Below are 27,614 nucleotides of genomic sequence, written 5' to 3' on the forward strand. Positions count from 1 at the left end.
TGGTTGGTGTTGTTCCCTGTTAGGCTCTGGGATCGGGTGATCTCTTCTGGAGTTGTCTCTGTGATCTTTTCGTGAATCCGCTTGTACTGAGGTTAACCGGTGGGTCAGCCCATTGAGGTCATACTCATATGCACGGACCTCAGCGCAATAAGCATTGTGGATCTCATCCCAAGTGGTTGGAGGATACTTCATTAACCGGCTTAATAGTTTCCTCGTTGCTCTTGAGCCATTCCTGCTCAACCCATTCTGAAAGGCTGCAACTGCTATCCCTTCAAACACGTTTGGCAAAGTCATCCTTACTCTGTTGAACCGGGCGAGGAAGTCCCTTAATTCCTCTCCTAGAGATTGCTTGATGGCAAATATGTCGTTCACTCTAGCATCGACCTTTTTTGCTCCAGCGTGGGCCATTACAAACTTGTCGGCCATTTCGTCAAAAGTTTTGATGGATTGTGCTGGTCGCTGCGAATACCATGTTAATGCTCATCTAGTGAGGGTTTCTCCAAACATTTTCAGCAAAATGGAAGACACATGTTCCTTGGCGAGGTTGTTGCCTTTTACGGCGGTGACGTAATGAGTCACATGATCTTCGGGGTCGATTGTGCCATCATATATCTTGAGGTAGGGTGACATTTTAAAAGTTTTTGGTATAGCATGTGGGGCTGCATCATCACTGTACGACTGTTCGACGAACCGGCTAACGTCTCTCTTTGGCAATAGTTTAGGGGCGCTCGGTATTTTATCGACCCTTTCTTGGTGTTGTTTCACTTGATCTCGGAGTACCTTGTTCTCATTATCCATTTCCTCCATCCTTTTCAAAATGGCTGCGAGGGCGTTGTCACCTGCACTATTAACGGCATTGTGAATAATACCATCGTTGTACTGTTCGCCTGCTGGTTGCATAGTTCAAGTCCTTGCGTTTTCTGTAGCCGTGTCCCGGGCGGGCTTGTTGAGGATGTTAGTTAGCGTGTCAGTTAGCCATGATTCGAGGAGATTTTTTTACAGCTGGGGGCATATCCTCCCCCACAGATATGGAGGCTCCTATACCAAGAGATTTTGTGATGCTGCAGTGAGGAGGCGGTGACCCATTTCGTCTAGGGGAGGCATTGGGCGTTGCGTGTTCGTCTGCCATTTCACAACTTCCGTTGATGACGTTCATGAGGTTAGTTGGGAGGTCACTTATTATTCTCGTCTTTTCTTCTCGGTTACCTTCTATGTTGGGATTTTGTACGTACAAAGAAAGGAGATCTCGTTTTTGCTTCTTTTTTTTTACGTTACTGACCCGTGTTGGCTGTAGATCTAGAAGAAACTAAAAGCTTAACTAAGAAATCCCCATAGACGGCGCCAGATTATTTGACCAAAAAATACAACTTTTGGTTAAAATAATTTAATTTGCATGGTAATGGGTTAAACCTAGTTAATAATAATATTTCTAGATGTGGGTTCCGAAAGAGTGAATAATGTTAAACAGATCTGGTGGTAAATGGATAAAACTGTGCATTAACTATCTCAAAAAGTATGAGCAATAATATTGCAATAAATAACAGTAAATATCATTTAAGTAAATATGAGAAGTGATTCACCCAATAAAGGATGAAGTAGACGAGTTTCCCTCCTGACAATGATGAGTGACAGACAAATTCTAGAATGTTCAAATGATTCTTGGATATGATGGAAAAGCAAGGAATAATATGAACAAGAATCTTGATGAAAAGGTAGTGTTTGTATCTTAGTGCGAGAGAGAGAATCTTTTGTCAAAAATCTGATCTTATCGAATGAATGTCACATGCCCCACATCATTGTCTCTTTTCTATTTATATGAGATATTTTTCTAATAAACCCTAATAGTACAAGTGTAGAGAATATCCACTAGAATATTCTCTTTAATATCCTATTTCGAAAACTTGTCGTTACAGCTTCGTTAACGGTGCTCGACCTCGACCATTGCTGGTATCTCAACCATGAATCTCGCTGCTTCCTAGTTGACCTCGACCGATGATGACTCTAAGACTCTTCCTTTAGTGTTATCTCATCTTAAATATTCTAGGGCAAATTTTGAGACATACATCTGGGGCGAAGACCATTACTCCGTATGAGCCGAAGATTTTTATGTGTAAAGCGAAGGCCCTTACACCGCCTGAGCTAAAGACTTCATTTTATTTGAAGATTTGACTATACTTTATCTAAGGCGAAGGCCATTAGACCGTCTGAGCCAAATATTTTATTTATATGAAGCAAAGACCTTTACACCGTCTATGCTAAATACTTTATTTTGTTTGAAGTAAAGACTATTACACCGTCTAAGCTAAAGACTTCATTTTTTCTAAAGCGGAGATCATTAAACCGTCTAAGCCGAACACTTTATTTTGTTTGTGAAGATTTGTCTTCACTTTATCTGATGCATAGACAATTACACCGTCTACGTCAAAGATTTTACTTTTTCATGCTTAGTAGGATTAGTCTTGAGTGGACATAATATATTATGGATTTAAGACCATGAATATTACCTTTCTAAGCTAAGTACTAATGAACACTTTTCTCTCTTTTTCTAAATATGTTTTACTTCAAAGACTCTAGGCTTCCTTCCTCCGATTCACAATACCTTATTATTTTAGCCCATAAAGGGAGCAAGGTGGAGACGAGGTTATTAGTTGATAGGCCATTAGTAGGCCAATACGCTGAAGCTTCGTGGATTCCTTTGAGGGATCCACATTATTTGGAAGACTGGACATTTGAATATAACAATCGTCCTCCCAAGACATGGATACTTTGCACCCCTAATCATCATGCTTGGAATGTTGCGAGTACTTTACCATGCCTTGGGCGGTGAATCATCAACAAGAAAACTTATTGGGGTGATGATTTACCTTTTGGCAGAGAATTTCATTAAGTTCGTGGCTACTAAGAATGGGAAGAAGATGTCTTAAGTAGGTGTTGTTTAACCCTGGAGGGTGCAAGAATTTATGATGTTGTATATGCTTCACTCTTCACATATGACCGTAATACAAATATCATGCAAGTTTTCTGTGAGGCATGGTTCCCTATTACAAATACATTGCTTACCTCTACCGGAGAACTATCTATATCGCTTTGGGATTTATGCAAGATCGACAGTCTGCCTATAACAGGATCTCCTTATGAGGAAGTTATGCCAAATATTGAAGAACTTATAGGCACATATGACAAGGGGAGAAGGTTTCTTTCATGGACTTGTGAGCATTTGTTTGATGCCTTCCATCGGCTCCGAGAGGGAAGTAGGACCGACCAAAAGGTTTATATGAAAAAATGGGTAGAGTTCTAATACAGAAAGATAATGAAGTACACTCAACATCCATTAAGGAAAGAAAAGAAGTTTGCTCATTTGAAATCAAAGCACAATCCTACCGGGGTCATAGAGGAAGAAACTAATTGGTTGACTGTTGAAGAAGCCATATTCCATAAGCTAGGGGTCATGGGTGACAAGAAAGATGAGACATAGTTGGTTGCTTTTCTATCTTGTTGGTTATGTATTTTTTTGCTCCTTTCAAAAGAAAGCGACTTCATTCGTCCTGGGACCTTTAAGACGCATATCATCTTACTTGTAAATGAAGAGTCAGCCTTGCAATCCCGGTCTTAGATAGCATATATAAGGGTTTAAATGCGATTTCAAAGTGCTTGTTGCTTGATCATGCCCAAGCTTACTTTGCATCCTATTATGTGTATGGTTGTATAGCCCATTACTTTAAGACTCATTTCCCGTATGCAAAGGGGCCAGTTGTTCCTCTTATGGCCACATGTTATGGTGAAGGTGCTGATAGATATTTTGGGAAAGAGGAAGCAAGGAAGCGTATCCATAATGAAGATAATATCATTTGGACATTGACAATGCCCCTTGGATCTAATTCGTACCATTACTATGACGACGGTAAGGCAGACGAGTTCGAGTTAGATTTTTTTATGAATATTCACTCGAATTATCTTCCTTTGAAGGACAGAGTCAACTTTATTATTAAACCTTATAGACCCATCGATTTAGCCGCCAATTTGATTTTTATCAAGATACCCTTGGTCGCTTGGAGCGAGATTTTTGTGAGGTCTCATTAGAAGAAAGGTTAAGACTTGCACGAATTTGTGTGCTGACTAGACTAAGTCAAGGGAATCATTTACTCCTTTTGGGTCCAACATGAGGAAGTTTACATCGTCTAACTATAGATCTTGGTGGGCAAGGGCGCATGTAAGCTTTCTTGAAGACCATTCTTTATGAATACTGTTGAGCCAATCACAAATACTCTTCAAGACTGTAATAAGATGTCCTAGTGATTGATAAACTTCCTTCTTTAAAGTCTAAGGTAGCTGAGACACGTGCAGGCAATGGACCTCAGCTACACAAAGAAGTTCAAAGAGAAGAGATCCATGCTCCAGTTGACAAAAGTCTTATTCTGTTGGATGTAGTTGTTGATGCCTCTAAGAAATGACTATCCCAAGAGGAGAGCAATAGCAGTAAAGGAGATCAATGTTGAAAAAGAAAAAGCCTAACCCAGAAAGAGTTGTAGAGGTCCAAAGCGTTGATAGTCCTTCAAGAACACTAACAGCTTGTAACGAAAAGGTAAAAAAAAACTTAAACTTTTCATTTTTGAACCACGACCAAATGAATTTGCTAAAGTGTTCTTACACTTTTTTGCATCCAAATAAAATTGGAGCATTGTAATAAGGAAGGCCACAAGATAGTAGTGAGTCTATAGAAGTACCGGACCCGCAGAAATCATCTTCCACACCTAAGGCAGATCAAGAGGAAACTTCTATTTCTCGTAATGGAATTAGGGCAAAGTTGGGCTCTGATTTGTGCGAACAACCTATAGTTGCAACGTCCGTTTTTGATGGAAAGAAGGTTGTCTTGGATAATCGAAAAGAGTTTATCTTGAAGCTTTGGACTTCGATTCAACATAAGCTGAAAGGTAGTGGTGCAGACAAGGTCTCTGAGCTTGAAGAGAATACTAAAGTGATCTTTGAGGCGATGGATGGGGATGATGTGGATATTTTTTCTTTGAGAAAATTACTGGAGTCCCTTGTTGAGCTTGTTGATTCATATGACAAGACACGATCTACTTTATCTGAGAAGGTTGAGGAGACTACAATATCAGAAGTTGAGGTACACCTTACAAATACCATGATTGAAGAAAAAGAGAAGGTTAGAGAAGTGTCATCTATCCGTCAGTCCCTAGTTACAATGAAAAAGAAGATAAAGAAGCTCCGTGAAAAAAGAGAAAAACCTAAAAGGCCTTCTAGAAGTTGCTGAGAAAGAAGTTAAAGAAGCCAAATTAGGAGCCTCAACTGCTAGAAAGGAGTATGACGCATGCTGCAATGTTGCCTTGTTGGCTACTGATGACTTGGCCGATTTGGAGAAGTAGTAGAAGAAGAAATACTTGGAAGCTATGCTCAAGGATTTGGCCAACTACAAGTTGTGTTTAGGTTAGGCTATGAACATTGTTTTATTTTTTTCCATTTCTTCTTGCATTTGATTGTTTAGTATATGTTCTCATCAACAATAAAACTTATTTCATTTCATTTAATATTACGCATTCTCATTAATGTTACCTATTGTTCTTGCTTTCTTTTTAATTTATGTGCTTCAACGATCAAGACTTGATAGTTTATCTACGTGTTCTAAAGAAAAACCTCACTTTTCTCTTTATTAAAGTGATTGAACTTAGAATAAAAACTCTAAGCTTCCTTACGTACCTCGGTGAAGAGGATCATGTCATTACGCAATTCATAACAAGTGAGCTTTTTTTAATACTTTATGGATTTGAAGTCTTGGCGTACTTGAAGACTGCAACTTAAAGACCTATCGGGCTTGAATAATTCAAATTGATGATGTAACCGACTTGACAGAATCAACTTGACTTAGAATTGGAGACTTCAACTTGAAGATTTAGCCTCTTACTAAAAGACTACAATTATTCCCTCAGAGACCTCTATTTGACATGGAGGGCTTGCCCCCATCGAGCAATCAATATCTGTTAAGACAGAGAGTTCAACGAAAGAATACATGTACACCTAATTTTCAAGTGTCGATCAAAGGAAGTATATTCCGTCAAACTTCATTTGAATATAACCTTGGGTAGTATGTATTTTTGAACTCATATGAATGAACTTAGAATAAAACTCTAAACTGCCTACGTGCATCGGTGAAGAGGATCAAGTCATACCGTAGCTCAAAATGGGTGAGTTCTTTTTTTGATGTCCTAACTTTTGCCTAGGCTACCTCTTTTCAGATATTTAACCTAGCAGACTTTTTTTTTGGGTCGTACACAGTTTATACTCTCGCGGACCAGGAGTAACATACAGTTTATGCTCGTGCATTGAGGAGCATATTTGTTTTCTTCAAGGATAGTATCGCTTCATGAATTTCCCATTGATGGGGCCAATCCGCAAACCTTTTGAGTCAACTATTTTGTAAGCGCAACTTAAGTATACCTCTCGTACAACATATGGTCCATTCCACTTAACAGAGAATTGTTCTCCATATTGACGAGAGGTAATAGTAGGCCTTTTTACCACAAAAACTTGGTCACCCACTTGGAAAGATCTAAGGTGCACCCTTTTGTTAAAAGATCGAGACAAGCGAGTTTGATCACATTCAAGGCTTTGTTGAGATTCTAGCCTCTTTTCATCAAGAGATTCCAATTCTTCAAGGCATAAGCGAGCATTTTCTTCATCAATGAGTTCTTCTTGAATGACAAGCCGCAACGATGGAATTTGATGCTCAAGTGGAAGGACTGCTTCAACTCCATAAGCAAGTGAATAAAGGGTCGCTTGCGTTGATGTCCGATATGTTGTCCTATATGCCCAAAGAGCTTCTTTCATTCTCTCATGTCAATCTCTCTTAAACTTAGAGACAACCTTTTTCAATAAGTTGCAGAGCGTCTTGTTAAATGCTTCAGCAAGTCCATTGGTAGCAGCATAATACGTGGAAGAATTGTATTGTTTGAAGCCAAAAAGATCACATATTTTATTTATAAACTTGTTATCAAATGTCTTACCATTGTACGTCAATATATATCGATGAATGCCAAAACGATAGATTATATTGACTCAGATGAAGTTAGCCACATTTTCCTTCTTTACTTCCTTAAGATAAACAACTTCAACCTACTTCGAGAAGTAATCAGTTGCAGCCAAAATGTATAAATGTCCACCAGAAGACTTTGGCATTGGACCAACAATATCCAAACCCCAAGCATCGAATGGCCAAGAGGCAATAGTTGGGTGCAATACTTCAGGTTGTTGATGTATGAAGTTAGCATGAAATTGGCAAGCTTTACACCTTCGAGCGTCATCTAAACAATCTTTCACCATGGTTGTCCAATAATACCATATTATTTTTATATGAAAATGAAGTTTTGCCCCAGATTGATGCACTTCACATACTCTAGAATGTACTTCTTATAGGGCTTGAAAGGATTCATCATCCCCCAAACAATGTAAGGGCACTCCATCAAATGATCGTCTGTAGAGTGTATCTTTATAATAAAGAAAGCGAGGGCCTCTCCTTCGGATTTCTGTCTTCCTTTGGGGATTTTCTGGAAATATACCATAACAAAGATAATCGATTAATGGTTGTCGCCAAACTTCAATTTCAACCTCGAGAACGGCAGCAAGATGCTCAACTTTGCTTTCTTTTTCTTCATAGTCATTTGGTGGAGAAACTACCAATCTTTGGAAAAAAATGTTTTTTGTTTGATCAGGTAAAGATAATGTAGAAGCTAAGGCTGCTAATGCATCAGCTCTCTTATTTTCCTTTCTTGGCACATGTTGGATAGTTACCTCTACAAGCCAACTTACCAGTCGTTGAGCATATTTGTGATATGGGACCAACTATGGCTGATTGGCTTCTTGACCTCATAGCTACCCAAAAGCTGATTAATCACTAACTTGGAGTCTCCAAAAATATGTAGTTGCAATTATTTCATATCCACAGCTATTTCAAGCCCAAGTATGAGCACTTGATATTCAACAATATTATTGGATCAAAATTGTGTCAAAGTGAAAGAATATGGCAACACTTCCCTTTGAGAAGTGATAAACACTATTCCAGTGCCAGCTCCTTCACGATGTGCAGCACCTTCAAAATACATCTTCCAATGAGGTTAAATTTTGATGACCGTTGTATCTTCATCAAGCATTTCATCAGACAACTCCCAATTATCTGGAATCGGATGGTCAGCTAGGAAATTTTCTAATGCTTTTCCTTTTACCACCTTCTGAGAAACATGCACAATTTCAAATTGTTGAAATTGGAGGTACCACCTTGCTAATCGATCACTTGGGATAGGTTTAGACATGAAAAACTTGACAGGATTCGCTCTTGAGACGAGTCGCATAATGTGAGATTGGAAGTAATGCTTCAACTTCATAATAGAGAAGACAAGTGCCAAACATAACTTCTCAGTAGGTAAATACTTGAGCTCATTTGGCGTCATCATCCTGCTCAAGTAATAAAGTGCATTTTCTTTTCCTTCATTACTTCCTTGAGCCAGAAGTGCTCGTACTGACCTTTCCTGCGCTGAAATATATAATATTAATGGTTTTCAGGTATGGGGGTTGCAATACTGGAGGCTTCATCAGAAAAGACTTATTGATTTCAAAAGCATTTCTGCAAGCTTGGTCCAATTCAAAAAGAGGCCCTTTCTTCATGAGGCGACTAAACGGTTGGCATCTTCTAGCCTAATTCGAAATAAATCTGCTAAGATATGCCAACTTACCTTGTAAGATTTTTAATTCATGAATATCCTTAGGCTCGGGCATTTTCAAGATAGCATCCACCTTAGATTGATCAATTTCGATACCTCGATGTCAAACAATAAAACTGAGGAACTTCCCAGAAGTAACTCCAAAGGCGCACTTCAACGAATTCATTCTGAGTTGGTATCTCTGAAGCAATTCGAATACCATCCTCAAATCTTGTAAATGATCATCTATCTTCCTTGACTTTACCACCAAATCATCAACATGACACTCCATATTTTTATGAAGCATGTCGTCAAAAATATTTTGCAGGGCACTTGATATGTAGCACCAGTATTTTTCAAACCAAAAGGCATTACCTTGTAGCAGTATATACCTTTAGGGGTGCGAAAGGCGGTAAGTTCTTCATCCTTCGGTGCCATTCAAATTGATTATACCAGACGAACTATCCATGAAATACATCGCCTCATATCCAGTCATGGCATCAATCATGAGCTCCGGGATAGGAAGAGGAAATTCATCCTTAGGACAACCGTTATTTAGGTCCCTAAAGTCAACACAAACCCAGATTCAACCATTCTTCTTTCTTACAGGGACGATGCTTGAAATCCATGTAGGATACTTAACTTCACGAACAAAACCAGCCTCAATAAGCTTGTTAACTTCGGTTTCAATCAAGGGAACCGGTTCAGGTCTGAAGTGACATTGTGAGTGCTTCACGGGACGAGCACTCATTTGTCAACAAGATGATGAACAACTACCTTGGGGTCTAAACCCGACATCTCTTTGTAACTCCAAGCAAATACATCTTTGAACTCCTTAAGTAGCTCAATATATTTGCTCTCTTCATCACCAGTTAGAGAGGCACTTACATACTTGGGCTTCAGATCTTCAATAGCTCCGAGATTGACTTTTTTTAGTGCATCAATCATAGTCTTCACCCCTATTCAAGATCATGCGGTGCATCTTTAGCGTCTTCGTCCTCTTGAGGATCACCATCATTGAAAGATATGCGATGACATACATGAATATAAAGCCACTTTTCCTCAAGGTCAGTACAAGATGAAGCATTTTGTTCGTCATGAACTGCGACGTGATATGATGACCCCACACTTTCTTCATCTTCCTCGCGTTCTTTAGTATGGACTATAGTACGAGCCTTTGCTTTGAGGACCTTTTCGTATGAAACTACAACTTTTGTCTCTTGCCTCATGCTATAAGGAACCAGACTCAAGCAATCTGTGGTCAATATCTCCTTTTTAGCAAAGACATGTGCTTAGATCTTTCTATTACTTCCGTGACGCTTGTGTTCCTTCTTCAATGGTCCCAACCTATCAAATACCGAGGTCCTTAATTTTGTAAGTCAATCAAACACAAAAGGCTTCTCATTAAATGTCGTAGACTCTTTTTTAGCAGTAATGTAGTTACAACTTGCCCTTTTTATAGAGATACGGATTGGCGTGGGTTGTCTGTAACCCAAACCTTCAAATGATTATTTTAGGGGGTACCATTTCTCCATCATGATCTTTTGAGTATAGTTAGAAGCTTCAGGTGGGAGCTTTTCATGCTTGGATGGTTCATTATTTTCATATCCAACTTTTGCCAACAACTTGTAGGCATTTGGGTCAATGCCCTCATTTGTGCGCTTTGCAGGAAGTGCTAGATTTAGAAGCGAATCGTGGTTTGATGATTTGACAAACCCTTTAAGCAACTTTATAGACGACTTAATTATATCAATTTGCTTGATAGGAAGGGTCAAGTTTCCTAACACATTACCTTGTAGTTTAGAAGATGGATCTTCAACCTTCCTTGCCTTTGGAACATAACAAAGAACACGAGTCACTTTCTTACTTGAAGATGCCTCATTTATCTTGTTCCTATCATAAATCACTTGATCATTTTCAGCTGTAATTTTTGCATTACCAGTTGTGACATCAGCCTTTTTTGCAATATTTTTGGTCTACATCACATCATCAGCCTTAACCTCCTTTGAGGCATAATTCTTTAAGTAGAATTTTGCATCGGCAAAGTATGATTCAGCCTCGATAAATGGATTATCATCAACAACTATCTTCTTTTCGACCCCATCTTCACAGTACTTCAAGCATTGATGGTAGGTGGATGAAACCACTTTGTTGTCGTCTATCCATGGCCTTCCTAACGAGATATTATATGAGGTATTTGCATCGATCACGTGCATACATGCACTCGAACGCATATCTCCTATATTTATTTCTAATTTGATAGCCCCTACAACTCTTTTCCCCCTTGATTGAGTCCTTGAATCATCAAACAACTTTCACATAGTTCGTCTATCGGTATGCTAAGCTCTGTGACAGTACGAATTAGGAGAATATTGACGTAGACCCAATATCAATCAAAATTCTACTTATTCTCTGTTCACACAAAAAGCCAACCATAAACAGGGGATGATTATGATGTGTTTCACCTAATAAAAGATCATCATTAGTAAATGTAATTTTTGCATCACAAGTGTACACTTCTTCAGAGAGATGCTCGGTGAGTTTTTCAGACAAGGGAGGTGGCAACAATGACGGATCTTCCTCTTTGTCTCTTCTTCATCTACCTTACAACATGAGGCATTGGTATCTTCACAGGAAACTTGCATATGTATCCAGCTTGGCAATAATTCTTCTAATATTACTGGACGACGTAGCCTTTGATAGTGAGCTTCCTCCATTTTTATTTCCTTCCAATTCTTCTTTATCATTTTCTTCTTGGGTATCTTCACCAATTTCCCCTAGTCAATTGCTTACTTTCTTCCCCTTGTGAATTTATCTTGCAGTGTCTCCACCAAGGCACAAGAATCTAACCTTCATCATTGGTTTGGCCAGTACGCGATTCACTTTCATATTAAGATCTTTTATCCACTATTACTTTATTTACTATAGGGAGAAACAATGATGTGTTAACATTGATAGGCTCAAAGTCACCAAATTTAATCGTCATTGGTGGTGATGTAGTTTGGATGCCCTCACATTCATGTACTTCGGCAGAATTGCAAAGGACAGTGGGATCAAGTGAACCAAAAGTGACAGAGACTTGATTCTAACTTTCCTTCTCATCCTCGAGCAAGATTTTTCCTTCAGCGGCCAAGTCCATGACTTTCTCCCTGAAGATGAAGCACTTTTCAATAGGGTGGCCGATCAACCGATTGTACTTGCAATAATTTAGATCATTAGTCTTTCCAACTTCGTCTGGCCGCTTCATTTTAGGTAATTCGATGAGTTTCAACTCAAGGAGTTCTTCAAAAATTGCTGGAACATCAGAGTCCACAAATGGATATTCTTTTGCTTGCATTTCCTTCATAGTTAACTTTCGGCCAGCTTTATCCTGCAAGGACGTTGTCTTCACACTTTGCTTCTTACTCACTTTTGTTGTGACCTTTAATAGAAAGACATTAACATTCATTGATTCCTTGGTCTCGGACTTCGACACAAATTTGCCTCCTTTATTTATTTCTTGTTTATCCTTCCTTTTGCGAGGTTCATAAACATGTGGTCCTTGATTTCCATTTGAAGGCATGCTTAACTCCATATCATAAACACGTGTAGCCAATTCTTAAAAAGACTTAGTCTTAATACCCTGTAAAATGTAGCGAAGTCCCCAATGCATTCCTTAGATACACATTTCTATTCGAGAAGCTGAACTAAGTCTATCTTAACAGTTGAGGCTGGTATTCCTCCATCGATTGAGGAAATCAACGACAGCTCATCATTCCATTGACGCGTGTTTGTGAGTTCAACCATACTTATAGTTCGCATTGTGCTATAGAAGTGATTGAGAATTCATGTTCAAGTTGCTCCCAATTATCGATGGAACCAACCTCGAGATCAGTGTACTAATCAAAAGCATTTCCTTTTAAGGAGCAGACAAACTACTTGACAAGATAATCTCCATAGGTTCCAGCATTATTACAAGTTTCGACGAAGTGTGCAATATGTTGCTTTGGATTTCCTTTACCATCGAATCGTTGAAATTTTGGGGGTTGATAGCCTGCAGGCATCTTCAAACTATCAATTCTCTCAATGTATGGCTTCGCAGATGCGAGAGAAGACTTGGCAGCAACATCGTACTTATCTTTGATGGTTCCCATGATGAAGTCTTTTAATTGGTCAATGGGAATAACCCCATCAGATGAAATCTGAAGTTCTTTAGGAGTCGTTGTCTACCTTGTAGATGAGTATAACTTATCTTGCATTAGAGGGAGCTTTTCAGGTGCATCACTTGAATCTCCCTCCCTCATACTTTCAACTCTATATGTTATCTTGACAATTTAATTATTTTGATCTTGCATATGCTTTGTTAACCCCTCAATTGTCTTTGTTAAATTTGTGAGTTGTTCTTCAACAGTTGAAGTATTAGTCACCATTGCTTGCATAACCGTCATGGATGGTGGAGTAAGCACGGATTTTCTCTTACACCATACTTTAAGTGAAACAACTCACGTAGAGTGATTGGATCAGATCCATTGATCAAGACATCATCATCATTTTGTGTGATGAGATTCTTAGATCTAGACGGGCTTAGATCTAGACGGGCTAAGTAGAGCCAATGTCTTTTCAACAATTTCAGCAATGTTCGCTCCTTCTTCCAATTCAGCTAAAAATGATCTTGCCCCCTTTGAGGATCAAAATCAAAGATAGGAACTGATGCAGACAACATTTGAAATGCTTGTTGTCCCAAAACGTTTGCTTTGATCCTAGTGACAGGTCCTACGCTTTCCATAGTAGCGTCTAACAAGTTTTCAACATCAAATGAAAACTTGGATTCCGTAGCCTTATTAGTAATGGATTTGAAATTAATCTTCTTAGGAGCCATTTCGATTTTCTTGAAATTTGATAATTGAAGAGATGAGAGATAGAGATGGTCCCACCAAGCATGGCAGAAATTTGTAACAACAAATATTTGTGTCGAGAAAAAAATAAATAATCAAGACTAGAAAATTGCATAACAAATGTAATATTTTAATTTCAATAAATGATGAGTGTTACATTCTCTATGGTATTCCTCTGATTCTTCAAGAATATAAACTATCTTGATGAGTATGGTTTTGATTTTGATTCAAGGGCTTGTAAAGCTTGGTCTTGAATCTGCTTCTTGAACTTGAATTTGGATTTGATCACAAACAAGTAATTTGATCTTGAATGCATTGGTGCTTGATTTGCCTTCGTTCTTGATCTTGAACTTGAACTTGTAGCTTGGGTGCTTGAACTTGTTGCTCGGGTACTTGAACTTGTTGCTTGTAGAGAAATCTGTAGCCTTTGATCAACGAGCTTTTTGCTTGCTTCTTGTTCTCAATTCTGGTGTCTTCTAGCTTTTTGAAGACCTATATTTATAGTTGTAGGGAGTGGTGTGACTATGGGATTTGATTGGTTCGTTTGAACTGACCATTACCATCTAAACACTTGGCACAACTCTATTGGTTGTTGATTTGACGTGGTATGCCACCCTTTCTTAACACATGACATGATTTCGTTGGCTCATTTATTTGGCTTGGATTGCCACATCACATATGGCATGATTTTATTGGCTTGTTCTTTTAACTTGGATTGCCAAGTCACTTGACACGTGGCATGAACCTGAGCTTTAGGATGAGCTACTAACCATTTGGACCTTGGGCTAGTAAAATGGGCTCATCTTTTTGTAGTTCAATTAAATGGGTTAGCCCGAATAAAATTGGACTTTAATTTAAAATCACATTGGACTTAAAATAATTTTAATTTGAGAGTAACATTTATTAAATTTAGGAATTTATCCAAATTTAATATGAATTTTAATTCCACAAAATTCATATGTTTACAGCCTAATAACAAATAAATACACAAACTAGGAGTTAAATGTCAATAGAACACAAAGTGGAGTGCCAAATTTCTCAGCGATTGTGCTAATCTTGCCAAGCCAAGCTCGAGAAGGCTATTTCAGACCATATGGACTATGGAGAGCGTTGTAACCAACACAAAGGTTGCTAGATTTTCTCTTCAGTAACAAAAGATTTGGTAGTTGCTTCATATATACCTCATCTCAAGGTTTTCATGGGGAAACAGATCCAATTGATAGAAGATAATATCGATCAATTATCATATTCAGTAATTTTGGCTATGAGCAAAACTGTATCACCATTATCAACTTCAAATGTAAAAAGAGAAGTATCCTTTTAATAAGCAACTAACTCTAAAAGTTCTTTCTTAATGGCCAAATGATATCTTTAAAAATTAATACTAATAAAAGAACACAACTATTTGGAGAAAGAAGACTGTATACGGTCAAATTCGAGTTTGCCCTCCGTGTAATTGGTCGAGATTGGAACATAATGAACTGAGGGTCGCCATTGTAACATCGAGATAAGAAGCAAAGTCAGGTTATCGATCTCAAGATTCAGGGACCAATGAATATCGAGCTCGAGATCCAGAGATCGACCAATACCAAGACCGACCAAGATCGAGCTTAGAGATAAAGAGTCGTTGCAGCCGCACTTAGGGAGAGAATCTCGACGGGAATTAAGGAAAAACTAATTAATTAATCTATCATGAGATCTCCACTATGTATTTTCTATTATATCAAAAGTAGGATTTTTCCACTATATTAAGAGTGGGTGTCATTTCTGTAAGGGGACATTGAACATCCAAACAAGAGACATTAATACATTTTCACATCTCAAAGATTATTGATTTTACACAGGAATATAGCGGAGATTATCCTTTTTTGGGTTTTGTACATTGGTTCATCTTGTTCACACAAATATCACTCCCCGCCTAATTTTGGTTGGTATTAATTCCTTTATACAGTCAATATTCGATATATTTCCACTTACTTTTCTAATTTGTACCAAGTTATACCACGTATCCTTAGAATTACGTATAAATTCAACTCTATCCATTTTTTGGGTAAACAGTTTGGCACCCACCGTGGGGCTAAGGATAACAATGGTTGTTTGGTACGAATCTCTGCAAAACACACCATTTTACACTTGCTCTTGGAAGTATCTTTTATTATAGGTTAAAAACGACGAACTCTCAATTAATGACCCTACCTATCGACAACGAAGCTGGCCTTCAAGATGAGAACAACAGCCTAACGACCGGGGATGAAAGGCCACCAGTCGATCTCGTTGGAGCTCGGGCCATAGATCCAATTGACGATAATTCGCATGTGGCCATCGAGGCGAACCAGCGTTCCGACCTCGAAAATAGCATTCATGGTGGAACTCGATCTGCAGTTCGAAATACCCAAAATGTTGGAGAAGACGGGATCAACATGCGTATGATTTTCGAAATGTTGCAAGCTCAGCAGGTAGCGATAGCTCAGTTGCAGAGCCAAACCAAGGCACCGATCAGGGTCGATCCCGGTCCACCCCGATAAGTCACCCACGAAATAGGGCCAGCTGTAGTAAGATCAAATGAACAAGAATCGGGGACTAATTCCAAAATTATTAAGGTGTTAGAGGAATTGACAAAACAAATTGAGTCAGGAGAAAAGAGGATTGAAGCAAACGACAAGAAAGTAGAAACTTATACCTCCAGGGTCGATCAGATCCCGGGGGCACCACCGATATTGAAGGGCTTGGATTCCAAAATATTCGTACAAAAAACCTTTCCCCCCAAGCGCGGCTCCTAAACCGATCCCAAAGAAGTTTCGCATGCCCGAAATTCCTAAATATAATGGATAGACCGACCCCAACGAACATGTCACCTCTTACACATGTGCCATTAAAGGGAACGATCTAGAAAACGACGAGATTGAATCCGTACTACTGAAGAAGTTCGGGGAAACTCTATCAAAGGGGGCAATGATATGGTATCATAATTTACCGTCTAACTCTATCGATTCCTTTGCTATGCTTGCAGATTCTTTCGTAAAAGCACACGCCTGAGCCATAAAGGTCGAGACCAGGAAGTCGGACTTCTTCAAGGTAAGGCAAAGGGACAACGAGATGCTAAGAGAGTTCATATCTCGTTTCCAAATGGAACGAATAGATCTACCATCGGTCACTGACGATTGGGTTGTATAAGCTTTCATTCAAGGACTGAACGAGCGGAGCGCGATGGCTTCACGACAGTTGAAGCAGAATTTAATTGAGTACCTGGCTATTACTTGGGCCGATGTACACAATCAATATCAATCGAAGATCGTTATTAAAAGGGACATCGACCGAGAACCAAGGTCAAACAAGGATCGATATCGGCCGTATAACGGAGATCGTAGAGGTAACGAACCTACACGAAACACCGTACGAGGCGAAAGGAGAATTGATCGAGGCCAAGGTTCTCAGGGACTGATGAACAGGAATGGGTTCGATAGGCATACCGAACCTAAGGAAGCACCACGGTTATCAGAATACAACTTTAACATCGATGCATCCGCCATCGTGTCGGCTATCGGACGTATCAAAGATACTAAGTTGCCTCGACCTCTACAGTCCGATCCAGCCCAGAGAAATCCCAATCAAATGTGCAAGTATCATGGCACCCATGGCCACAAAACCGAAGACTGCAGGCAATTGAGAGAGGAGGTAGCCCGGTTATTCAATGAAGGGCACCTTCGAGAATTTTTAAGTGACCGGGCCAAAAACCATTTCAAAAACATAGATTTTAATAGACAGAACGAACAAGAAGATCCATAACACATCATCTATATGATCATCAGAGGAATTGATGTCCCCCAAGGGCCGATGCTTAAACTCACTAAGATGTCTATTGTAAGTGAGAAGCGATCTCGGACTCGGGATTACACACCTAAAGGAACCATGTCCTTTAGTGACGAAAACGCGGAAGGAATCATGCAACCCCATAATGATGCACTGGTAATATATGTACTTATGAATAAAACTCAAGTTAAGCGTGTGTTAATTGATCCAGGTAGTTTGGCCAACATCATTCGATCAAGGGTCGTAGAGCAACTCGTTCTATAGGAATAGGTCGTGCCTGTTACCCTGGTACTGAACGGATTCAATATGGCGTGTGAAACTACTAAGGGCGAGATAAGTTTTGCCAGTAAACGTGGCTGGAACAATCCAAGAAATGAAGTTCCACGTGATCGAGGGCGATATGAGGTATAACGCCCTGTTCGGGAGTCCATGGATCCACAACATGAGAGCAGTACCCTCGACCCTTCACCATGTTCTGAAATTCCCTACATCGGAGGGAATCAAAACGGTCAACGGGGAGCAATCGGCCGCAAAAGAAATGTTTGCCGTTGATGAAATAATTCCGACATCTTCACTATTATCAGCAAAAGGATCAGATTCGAAGGGGGTGCAGGATACCAAATAGCACTCACAAACGTCAGCTTCGACCCAACTAGAGAATTAGAAGACTGACGAGGATGATGACTATGGGGTCCCTCGATCCTTCGTGGTCCCCGATGACTCCGAAGCTACCCAATCGACGGTCGAAGATCTGGAGCAAATCACGTTGATCAAATATCTGCCCGAGCGAAAGGTAGACCTGGGTACGGGGTTAAATCCCCAGCTCAGGGAAAAGCTTATTCAATTTCTTATAACTAACATGAACTGCTTCGCTTGGTCCCATCTTGACATGACAGGGATCCCACCGGAAATAACCACTCATAAATTGAGCTTGAATCCGAAATTCTAGCCGGTAAAGCAAAAAAAAAAGGCCCCAGTCCGAGGTCAAACATGCCTTCATCAAGGACGAGGTAACCAAACTTCTTAAAATAAGATCCATTCGAGAAGTAAAATACCCCAAATGGCTAGAAAATATGGTGGTAGTCCCTAAGGAGGTAAACAAACTTAGAATGTGTATAGATTATAAAGACCTGAACAAAGCATGCCCTAACGATTCCTTTCCTTTGCCTAGCATCGATCGTATGATCGATGCCACAGCCGGCCACGAGACTCTCAGTTTTATTGATGCCTACTCCGGGTACAATCAGATACAGATGAACTTGGAAGATCAGGAAAAGACCTCGTTTATTACTAAGTACGGTACCTACTATTATAACGTAATGCCATTCGGTCTAAAAAATGCTGGTGCAACTTATCAACGCCTAGTAAATCGAATGTTCGAAAAACAAATAGGAAAATCAATGGAAGTTTATATTTATGACATGTTAGTTAAGTCCCTGCGAGCAGAGGACCATTTAAAGCATTTGCCGGAAACTTTCGACGTACTAAGGAAGTACAATATGAAGCTCAACCCCGAAAAATGTGCATTCGGAGTTGGTTCGGGCAAGTTTCTTGGTTTCATGGTATCCAATCAAGGAACTGGGATCAACCCCCGATAAAATCAAAGCTATCAAGGATATCACAGTAGTATATAATGTAAAGGACGTGCAAAGGTTAACGGGGAGGATAGCCTCCCTGGGACGATTCATTTCGAGATCATCAGATAGGAGCCACCGATTTTTCTCACTGCTTAAGAAGAAAAACAACTTTTCATGGACTCCGGAATGTCAGTAGGCTTTGGAAGAACTGAAGCGGTATTTGTCGAGCCCTCCGCTGCTTCATACCCCAAAAATGAACGAGCAACTTTACCTATACTTAGTCGTCTCGGAGATAGAGGTAAGTGGAGTGCTGGTTCGAGAAGAATGAGGTACGCAATTTCCTGTTTATTATGTCAGTCGGACCTTAGGCGAGGCCAAAACTAGATATCCACACTTATAAAATGTCACGCCCCAAACCTGGGGAGGCATGGCTGGCACCCGGTGCAGTGCTGGCCCGAGCAAACCACTCTGTAACTCATGATCATTCGATCAAAACTAGAACATACATAGGTTGAGTTAGTTGAACTCATTCCTTTTGTAACTATCATAGGCCCACATGGTCACAACTCCTAATGTACAACTGTAAGTGGGAAAACATTGTATCACTGAATTATTTTTCTTAAAACATGAATACATATGGGCTGTCAAGGCCTCTCACATACTGTACAAAATGAACCTCTGTCTACAAAGCCTCCAAGATTATTTGACGTCAAATGGGACAGGATACCGGCCTACTCATAAGTTTGTAGAAAAATTCTGACACGATGACTCATAGACTCGGCTGCACTCCGAATGAGGTGGAGTCTTACCGATCCTTTGCTGAATGCCAATCTCGTCTACTATGAGGGCTCGTCAAACTGATTATCTATACCTACAGGGATGAATGTAGCATCCCCAATAAAAGGACGTCAGTACGAATAATGTACTGAGTATGTAAGGCAGAACTGAAACATAACAATAAGTCAACATTAATTAAAGACATATAAGAATCAACCTGAATCTCTGAAGTGCCATCGTATATGCATACTTATTATACTCATATATATACAATGCTTCTCTTTAATACTATTATCCATATCGTATGATGCATGACTGCCCAACTGATCAGTGGTAACTACCCGATCGGCCGTAGCGCAGTGGTAAATGCATGACTGCCCGACCGGCCGTAGCTCGGTGGTAAATATGTAACTGCCCAACTGGCCGTAGCTCGGTGGTAAATACATGACTGCCAGACCGACCATAGCTCGGTGGTAAATGAATATGCATGTCTGCCCAACCGGTGGTAAATAATAATACATAACTGCCCAATCGGTGGTAACTGCCCGACCGACCGTAGCTCGGTGGTAAATAAATATGCATGAAGATGTGTGTATCACTATATTATAAACATTAACATCTTTATCAAATACCTCAATATAGATTTAGGAATATGCTTAGACATGCTTAAATATCACTTTACAGGAATGAATAATATAGATATCCTTAACTACTAAGAGTAGAATCACTTATGGAATAGCATTACATTTACGTATCGTTACTTGGATCATGCCAAAAGAAAGAAGGATTAGCCTTAACATACCTGATCCGGTTCTCTTAACAATCCCTCTAACATACGTTGATTGCGACAAAACACGTAACAACGGATCGAAGTAGCGAAAAATCCTTAAGATATTCTTGATATCATAGCACGTCATTTCTTATCCGACTAATATTTACTCCATACTCTACATCATCAAACAATTCCTTTCGGCCTTCTTCTGTCATGTATCTCCAAAATTCCTCCAATTTCATTACCAATAAAGAAACCAAGACAAAGGGTTCATTACCATTAAAGAAAACCAAGACAAAGGAAATTATTCAAAGATAACTTATGTGTTATTCATGGTCCTCCAACGTGTAAACAAAGTCATTGAGGTGTTATGACTCATCATACACCTTAGTGCCACCAAGTTACATGACTTTAAGAGTCATTAATTTGAAAGGGAGGGGCTGCCACGTTAGGCCTTGTAGGTCTTATCCAAATTTTTAATTAATTTTCCACTAAAAATTATTAATTATCCGATTATCCACATAATTAAGAATTATCCCAAATTACTTAAAATACTACTCACTTTTAACACACTTTATACACCTTACTATTATGGTCATGTGGTACCATATAAAATCAATACATACACTATTATTTCATTAAAACATTCATGTAAAAAATTCACATATTTTCTCAACTTTTAATTTTCCTAATCTCATATAAAGAGTACAAATTTTCGTACACTTAATTCTTAAAATGGTAAAAAGATAACCTCCTTTTCTTGTGAGAAAATAAATTCTATCTTTACAATAAAAAAAATCTCATATTATTTATATAATTTAAAGCATATTCGAAAGTAGTAATATTAATAAATATATAAAATCATATTTTTCAAACTTTTTACAAAAATGTTTCAGTCAAAATACCATATCAAACGTGTATAACGGTGTCAATGTTGTTAAACTCACGGGATGTAACAGAAAAATTAACGCTTGCTTTAATAAGCGCCTCTAGGAAGCTAAAACCATATTTCCAATCTCATCCAATATATGTTGTAACAACTTATTCTCTTCGAAACATTTTGTACAAACCCGAGCTTTCGGGTCGATTGGCCAAATGGGCCATAGAAATCGGTGGGTACGATATCGAGTATCGACCCCGAACCGCTATCAAGTCTCAAATCTTGGCACACTTCGTGGCTGACTTTTCGCCAACCCTCGTGCCCGAGATTGAAAGAGAGATACTTATAAAATCAGGTACATCTTCGGGAGTCTGGATCCTTTTCACGGACGGTGCCTCGAACGCGAAGGGGTTCGGATTAGGCATTGTACTAAAATCACACACAGGTAATGTAATTAGACAGTCTATCAGAGCTACGAAATTGACTAACAATGAGGCCGAGTATGAGGCCATGATTGCAGGTCTCGAACTAGCTAGAAGCTTGGGAGCATAGATCATAGAAGCTAAGTGTGATTCCCTCCTCGTGGTAAACCAAGTTAACAGGACTTTTGAAGTTCGAGAAAATCGAATGCAAAGATACTTGATAAATTACACGTGACTCTACATCAATTTAAAGAATGGACTTTACAACATGTACCCCGAGAACAGAACAACGAGTCCGACGCTCTTGCGAACTTAGGTTCATCGGTCGAAGATGACGAACTCAACTCGGGGACTGTCGTACAACTCATAAAATCGGTGATCGAAGAAGGTCACACCGAGATAAATTCCACAAGTCTAGCCTGGGATTGGAAAAACAAATATATAGAGTACTTCAATAACGGGAAGCTTCCATCAGATCGAAAGGAATCGAGAGCTTTGCGCACAAAGGTAGCACGATTCACCCTATTCGAAGACGGAACGCTATTCAGAAGGACTTTTGATGGACCATTGGCAATATGTTTGGGACCAGGAGATACCGATTACATACTACGGGAAATTCACGAGGGCACTTGTGAAAACCATTCTGATGCCGATTTGCTGGTCCACAAAGAGATCAGAGCAGGGTATTATTGGACCGATATGAGCAAAGATACGAAGGAGTTCGTTCGAAAATGTGACAAATGCCAAAGACATGCGCCCATGATTCATCAACCCGGGGAGCTACTCCACTCGGTCCTATCTCCATGGCCTTTCATGAAATAGGGAATGGACATCGTCGGTCTCCTACTTTCAGCCCCAGGTAAAGCTCAGTTTATTTTGTTTATGACTGATTATTTCTTTAAATGGGTTGAAGCTCAGGCTTTTGAGAAAGTCAGAGAAAAAGAAGTGATAGATTTCATTTGGGACCACATCATATGTCGATTCGGGATGCCATCCGAGATTGTATGTGATAATGGACAACAATTCATCAGCAGCAAAGTAACTAAATTTCTCGAGGATCACAAGATCAAAAGGATCCTATCAACACCGTACCATCCCAGCGGAAACGGACAAGCCGAATCGACCAACAAAACCATCATCCAAAATCTTAAGAAGAGATTGACCAACGCCAAGGGAAAATGGAGAGAAATACTACCCGAGGTCCTATGGGCATATCGCACAATATCGAAATCTAGTACCGGAGCAACGCCATTCTCGTTGGTCTATGGTGTTGAAGCTTTGATCCCGGTTGAGGTCGGAGAACCTAGCATCATGTTTCGATATGCTACAAAGGAGTCGAATAACGAGACCATGAACACGAGCCTGGAATTATTGGACAAAAGACGAGAGGCCGCTCTTGTCCGATTGGCCGCCCAAAAATAGCGGATTGAAAGATACTACAATCGAAGAACCAATCTTTGACATTTCAAAATTGGGGACTTAGTACTGAGGAAAGTCACCCTTAATAACCGAAATCCGAATGAAGAGAAACTGGGTCCGAACTGGGAAGGACCATATCAGGTTCTCGAAATCGTCGGAAAAGGATCCTACAAACTCGGAGTGATAAACGGCAAACAACTACCGAGCAATTGGAACGTGTCGCACCTAAAACGATACTACTGCTAAGGTACGACCTGCCCATGTTCATTTATATTTTGAAATTAACCCTTGCAGGTGCTCAACCAGAAACAGTGATGGATTGTTCAACTCGAAGCCTTTAGGTCTGAAAGCATGTGTTGTACTCTTTTTCCCTTAGACCGGTGTTGTCCCAAATGGATTTTTCGGCAAGGTTTTTAATGAGGCAACCATTGATCGTGCTAACTTAAAACAATTCAACAGTATCTGAAGCCTCTTTACAATAAACCTCGAATACTGGGGGACATTACACTCGAATATAGCAAGATTGATGCAAGGAAATTACTTCATGGCAATAGGGTCTCGATAGGTAAAATTTGTAAGGGCCAATTGGCCAAACAAACCATGCCCGCGTAGTTTGCTCGGGCCATGGCACAAATCATGTACGCATGTATAATGACTTATAAAGAGAAATTTATTCTTTACCAACATCTCATATCTCAGAAAGGTTCTTATGCTTCATATTCTCGATAAATTATGCAAACAGGCTTAAGGGCCGACCATGACCGGAGTTCGAACATAACCCCGAATCGGGATTGCGAATAAATCCTAAGGGCTACCTTAATTCGAGTTCGAGCAAACACTCACTCGACTGAAAAGCCTAAGGGCTACCTTAATTAGAGTTTGAGAAAATACTCACTCGATTGAAAAAGCCTAAGGGCTACCTTAATTCGAGTTCGAGCAAACACTCACTCGACCGTAAAGCCTAAGGGCTACCTTAATTCGAGTTCGAGCAAACACTCACTCGACTGAAAAGCCTAAAGGCTACCTTAATTCGAGTTTGAGCAAACACTCACTCGACTGAAAAGCCTAAGGGTTACCTTAATTCGAGTTCAAGCAAACACTCACCCGACTGAAAAGCCTAAGGGCTACCTTAATTCAAGTTCGAGCAAACACTCACTCGACCATAAAGCCTAAGGTCTACCTTAGTTTGAGTTCAAGAAATCACTCTCACTTGACCGAAAAAGCCTAAAGACTACCTTAGATTGAATTTGAGCAAATCATTTTACTTGAACTCTATTCATCGAGTCTAAAAGTTATCTCAGTTCGAGTTCAAACATTCACTCGAGGACTACCTACAAGAAAAGGTCGAGTTCAAACATTCACTCGGACCTTCAAGTAATTATCCCGTGCTAAGGCACTTTTTGGCCTTTGTATAAATTAACAAGAAATACAAAAGATTCAGAGGCCATAAAAGAAAGAAAGTTTTATGTATACCAGAAATCATTTACAAGGGCACCATGGCCCGATCAAGTTTTTCTACAAAAGACCAAAACGGTCTTAAAAGAAAGAAGAAAAATACTAAAAGGACTTAGTCCTCTCCAGGAGCAACATCTTCACTCTCGAGGCCTCTTTCGCTCTCAGAACCGCTCATACTCCCGATATCATCATCATCAGGAAAGGCCAACACTCTCGCTTCGACTTCGAGCTCTTTTGCATTCTCGATCTCGGCTTTAAGATTGAAGCCACGAGCGTGGATATCCTCTAGAGTCTCCCTCCGAGATTAGCATTTAGCATGCTCAGCAACCAAATTTGCTCGAGCTTGAGAAGCCTCGACAACCTCTTTTGTTTGAACTTGAGCGACTTCGGCATCGAACCGATAAACAGCCACCATTGCATCAGCATTAGCCATGGCTATTTCGGCCTCCGATTTGGCCGCTGCCAGTTTTGAGGCCAGTCTCTCTCGATCAAAAGTCATTGAGACCAACCGAGACTGGAACTCCTCAATATTCTTGGCTTGCACTAAGGTTTTTTCTTTTAAGCTTCGGAGTTGGACCTCAGCCGAAGCCAGCTGTGTTCGGGCAGTCTCTTTTTCTAAGGAAAGATGGTCCATGTTCTTCTTCCACTCCTCGGCCTCCGATTTCACTACATCCACTTCAGTACGAAGTTGCCTAATCACTTCAAACTTTTGCTCAACCTACGGGACCAAGCTTTTAGCCATCAATTCCGAGTCAATATCATTAAAACCAAAGATTCTTTGTACCTGCTCGACCAACTCTGTTTATTCTTTCTGAGATACTTCCAGCTCGGCCAGAAGTCTTTTTACTTCTCTTTCTCTCTCCCCACCAAGAAGCTTTAAAGCATCTCTCTCCTCGGTAAGCCTTCGAACTTCGGCCCTGTACCGGCTCAGCTCCCCTCGAGATTGAAAAAATGCTCCGGTGATGAAGCGCAAAAGCCTACAAAAATAAGAAGGGATTATGCAAGGAAAGGAAAATACAAGTATGAAAATTAGCAAAGAAAATATGAACTTGCCCGGTTCGGGGCTTGCTGGGCTTCGTTAAAAAGGCAAGGCACTCCCACCTCGCTCGAGCTCTTTTTCGGAGCCTCCGAGTCACTCGGGCCGATGATTTTTTCTACACCAATAAAATAACCATGAAAAGGATCCTCCCCTCCATGGGCTCTTTACACGTGACAAGTTCTCACAGCTTGAGCGTCACGCATCATCGATTGGGAGAAAGAAGGGAAAGAGGGGGAATCCCCGATCTCTATCGCCCCGAGTAGGCCTTTTAGGGCGCCGCCTCTGTCTTGGGAGCCCCAAGCTCAGTTTGCACACCGGCATTTGCCGCCTCTTCGAAGGTCTCTTTATCCCGAAGTAAATGATCCTCGGTCTCCAAAGGCTCGGGAACTTGGGTTGAAGTCCCCTCCCTGACATCATCAAGCTTGTTCGGAGCAGTATCAACTCCTACCGATACCGAAGTATTCTGAGTATCGGTGCTAGCCCGAGCATGAGCCAACAGCCTGGAATCACTTTCTTCTTCTTCTTCTTCATCCCTTAGACTCGGGACCGACTCCATAGTCAAAGGGATTATGTTCACCTTGGGTTTTTGTGCCACTCTCTTTTTGGGTTTCTGACCCTCGGAGTCCGAGGCCCTTTTTCTCTTAAACACCTTCTTCGGTTTTGAGATAAGCGGTAGAATTTTTTTCATCACCTGATGGGGGTCTCATAACCGCATCTTTTCCGAGACCTACAAAGAAAGGAAAGTGAGAAAAACTTATGCCTGAAAAAATACTAGAACAGATCGGTGAGCCAAGATGAAAGCTTACCATGGGTACGAGCTTCCCATCGACCATTCGACAAATCGCTCCATGAGCGCTCGGCAAATGATGACGTTGAGACCAGGTTTTTGACCCAGTTCTCGAGGTGGAGAATCGCTACCGGTATCCAGGAAATGACTGCATCAAGAAAGGCACTAATAAGAAAAGATGAAGAAGTAAAACAACAAACAGAAATTTAAAACGGGATCATACTCACGTTTCATGTTCCATTTCTCAGGAAACGACATGCTTTCATCAGGGATCAGGTCCGAGGTTTTCACTCGAACAAATCGGCCTATCCGGACCCGATCTTTGTCTTTATCTATACTCGAGGTGAACACCTTGGTGGCACAACGTTGAAGCTTTATCAGCCAGCCTCGGTAAAGTCGAGGGCTGTATAATCTTGTGAGGTGGTCGAGGGTGAAAGGAAGCCCATCGATTTTGCTCACAATGAAACGGATCAAGATCACGATCCTCCAAAAAGAAGGATGAATTTGGCCGAGGGTCACCTGGTATTTCTTGCAAAAGTCGATGATGACTGGATCGAGGGGAACCAGCGTGAAAGGGTAAATGTAAACACTCAGTTACCTTTCCACGTGAGTAGTGATAGATTCCTCCGTTGTTAGTATCACGACCTTTTTATTTACCCAATTACAGTCCTTTTTCACCAAATCGAGGAGACTTTTTGGTATCGAGCATATGTATCTCGATACCGGCTTGCATCGACCGGCAACCGAAGAGGGTTTGTCAACTTTAAAATCAGAATCAATAACACACACCCCGAGAATGAGTTCTTCAAGGCGTGGCTCCACCACCGTTTTCTCAGCGGCCGGCCGAGATGAGGAAGCAGCCTCTTTCTGAGGAACGACTTTAGATATCTTGGCCATCTAGGTTTTCAAAGAACAAAGAAGACGGGAAATTAAAATATTTTAGTGTTTGATGAAGAAACAAACAAAGAACTTTTCAGAACCTGGAAATAGATAATTTTGGAGAAGACGAAGAACTGTGAAGGATAGAATGAGAAGAGTTGAAAGTAAAAATTTAAAATGACGAAGGAAGGGGGCTATTTATAGATTTGGCGATG

At 40.2% G+C, this 27,614-nt stretch overlaps 2 protein-coding genes across 2 annotated transcripts; both read right to left on the reverse strand.

The window, feature by feature from the left end:
• Positions 1–6,360: 6,360 nt before the first annotated feature.
• On the reverse strand, positions 6,361–6,843 carry LOC142175935 (uncharacterized). Its single transcript, XM_075242945.1, has one exon. It carries the CDS (start codon positions 6,841–6,843, stop codon positions 6,361–6,363), a length of 483 nt encoding a protein of 160 aa, XP_075099046.1.
• Positions 6,844–8,126: 1,283 nt separating this feature from the next.
• On the reverse strand, positions 8,127–9,656 carry LOC142175936 (uncharacterized). The gene is made up of 3 exons (XM_075242946.1): positions 9,486–9,656; positions 9,316–9,438; positions 8,127–8,537 (listed from the first exon to the last, which is right to left on the reverse strand). Exons 1-3 carry the CDS (start codon positions 9,654–9,656, stop codon positions 8,127–8,129), a joined length of 705 nt encoding a protein of 234 aa, XP_075099047.1.
• Between the last annotated feature and the right edge of the window lie 17,958 nt (positions 9,657–27,614).

Source organism: Nicotiana tabacum, chromosome 22, assembly GCF_000715075.1.
Source record: "Nicotiana tabacum cultivar K326 chromosome 22, ASM71507v2, whole genome shotgun sequence".
NCBI lineage: Eukaryota > Viridiplantae > Streptophyta > Magnoliopsida > Solanales > Solanaceae > Nicotiana > Nicotiana tabacum.

Bases quoted from the DNA above. Each gene is read 5' to 3' on its own strand.
- LOC142175935 (XM_075242945.1), bottom strand. From the start codon at position 6,843: ATGAAAGAAGCTCTTTGGGCATATAGGACAACATATCGGACATCAACG.
- LOC142175936 (XM_075242946.1), bottom strand. From the start codon at position 9,656: ATGATTGATGCACTAAAAAAAGTCAATCTCGGAGCTATTGAAGATCTG. The intron at 9,439-9,485 runs GTAGTTGTTCAT...CGTCCCGTGAAG, and splicing joins TGTCGGGTTTAGACCCCAAG to CACTCACAATGTCACTTCAG. The intron at 8,538-9,315 runs GTAAGAAAGAAG...ATTTCAGCGCAG, and splicing joins GGATTTCAAGCATCGTCCCT to GAAAGGTCAGTACGAGCACT.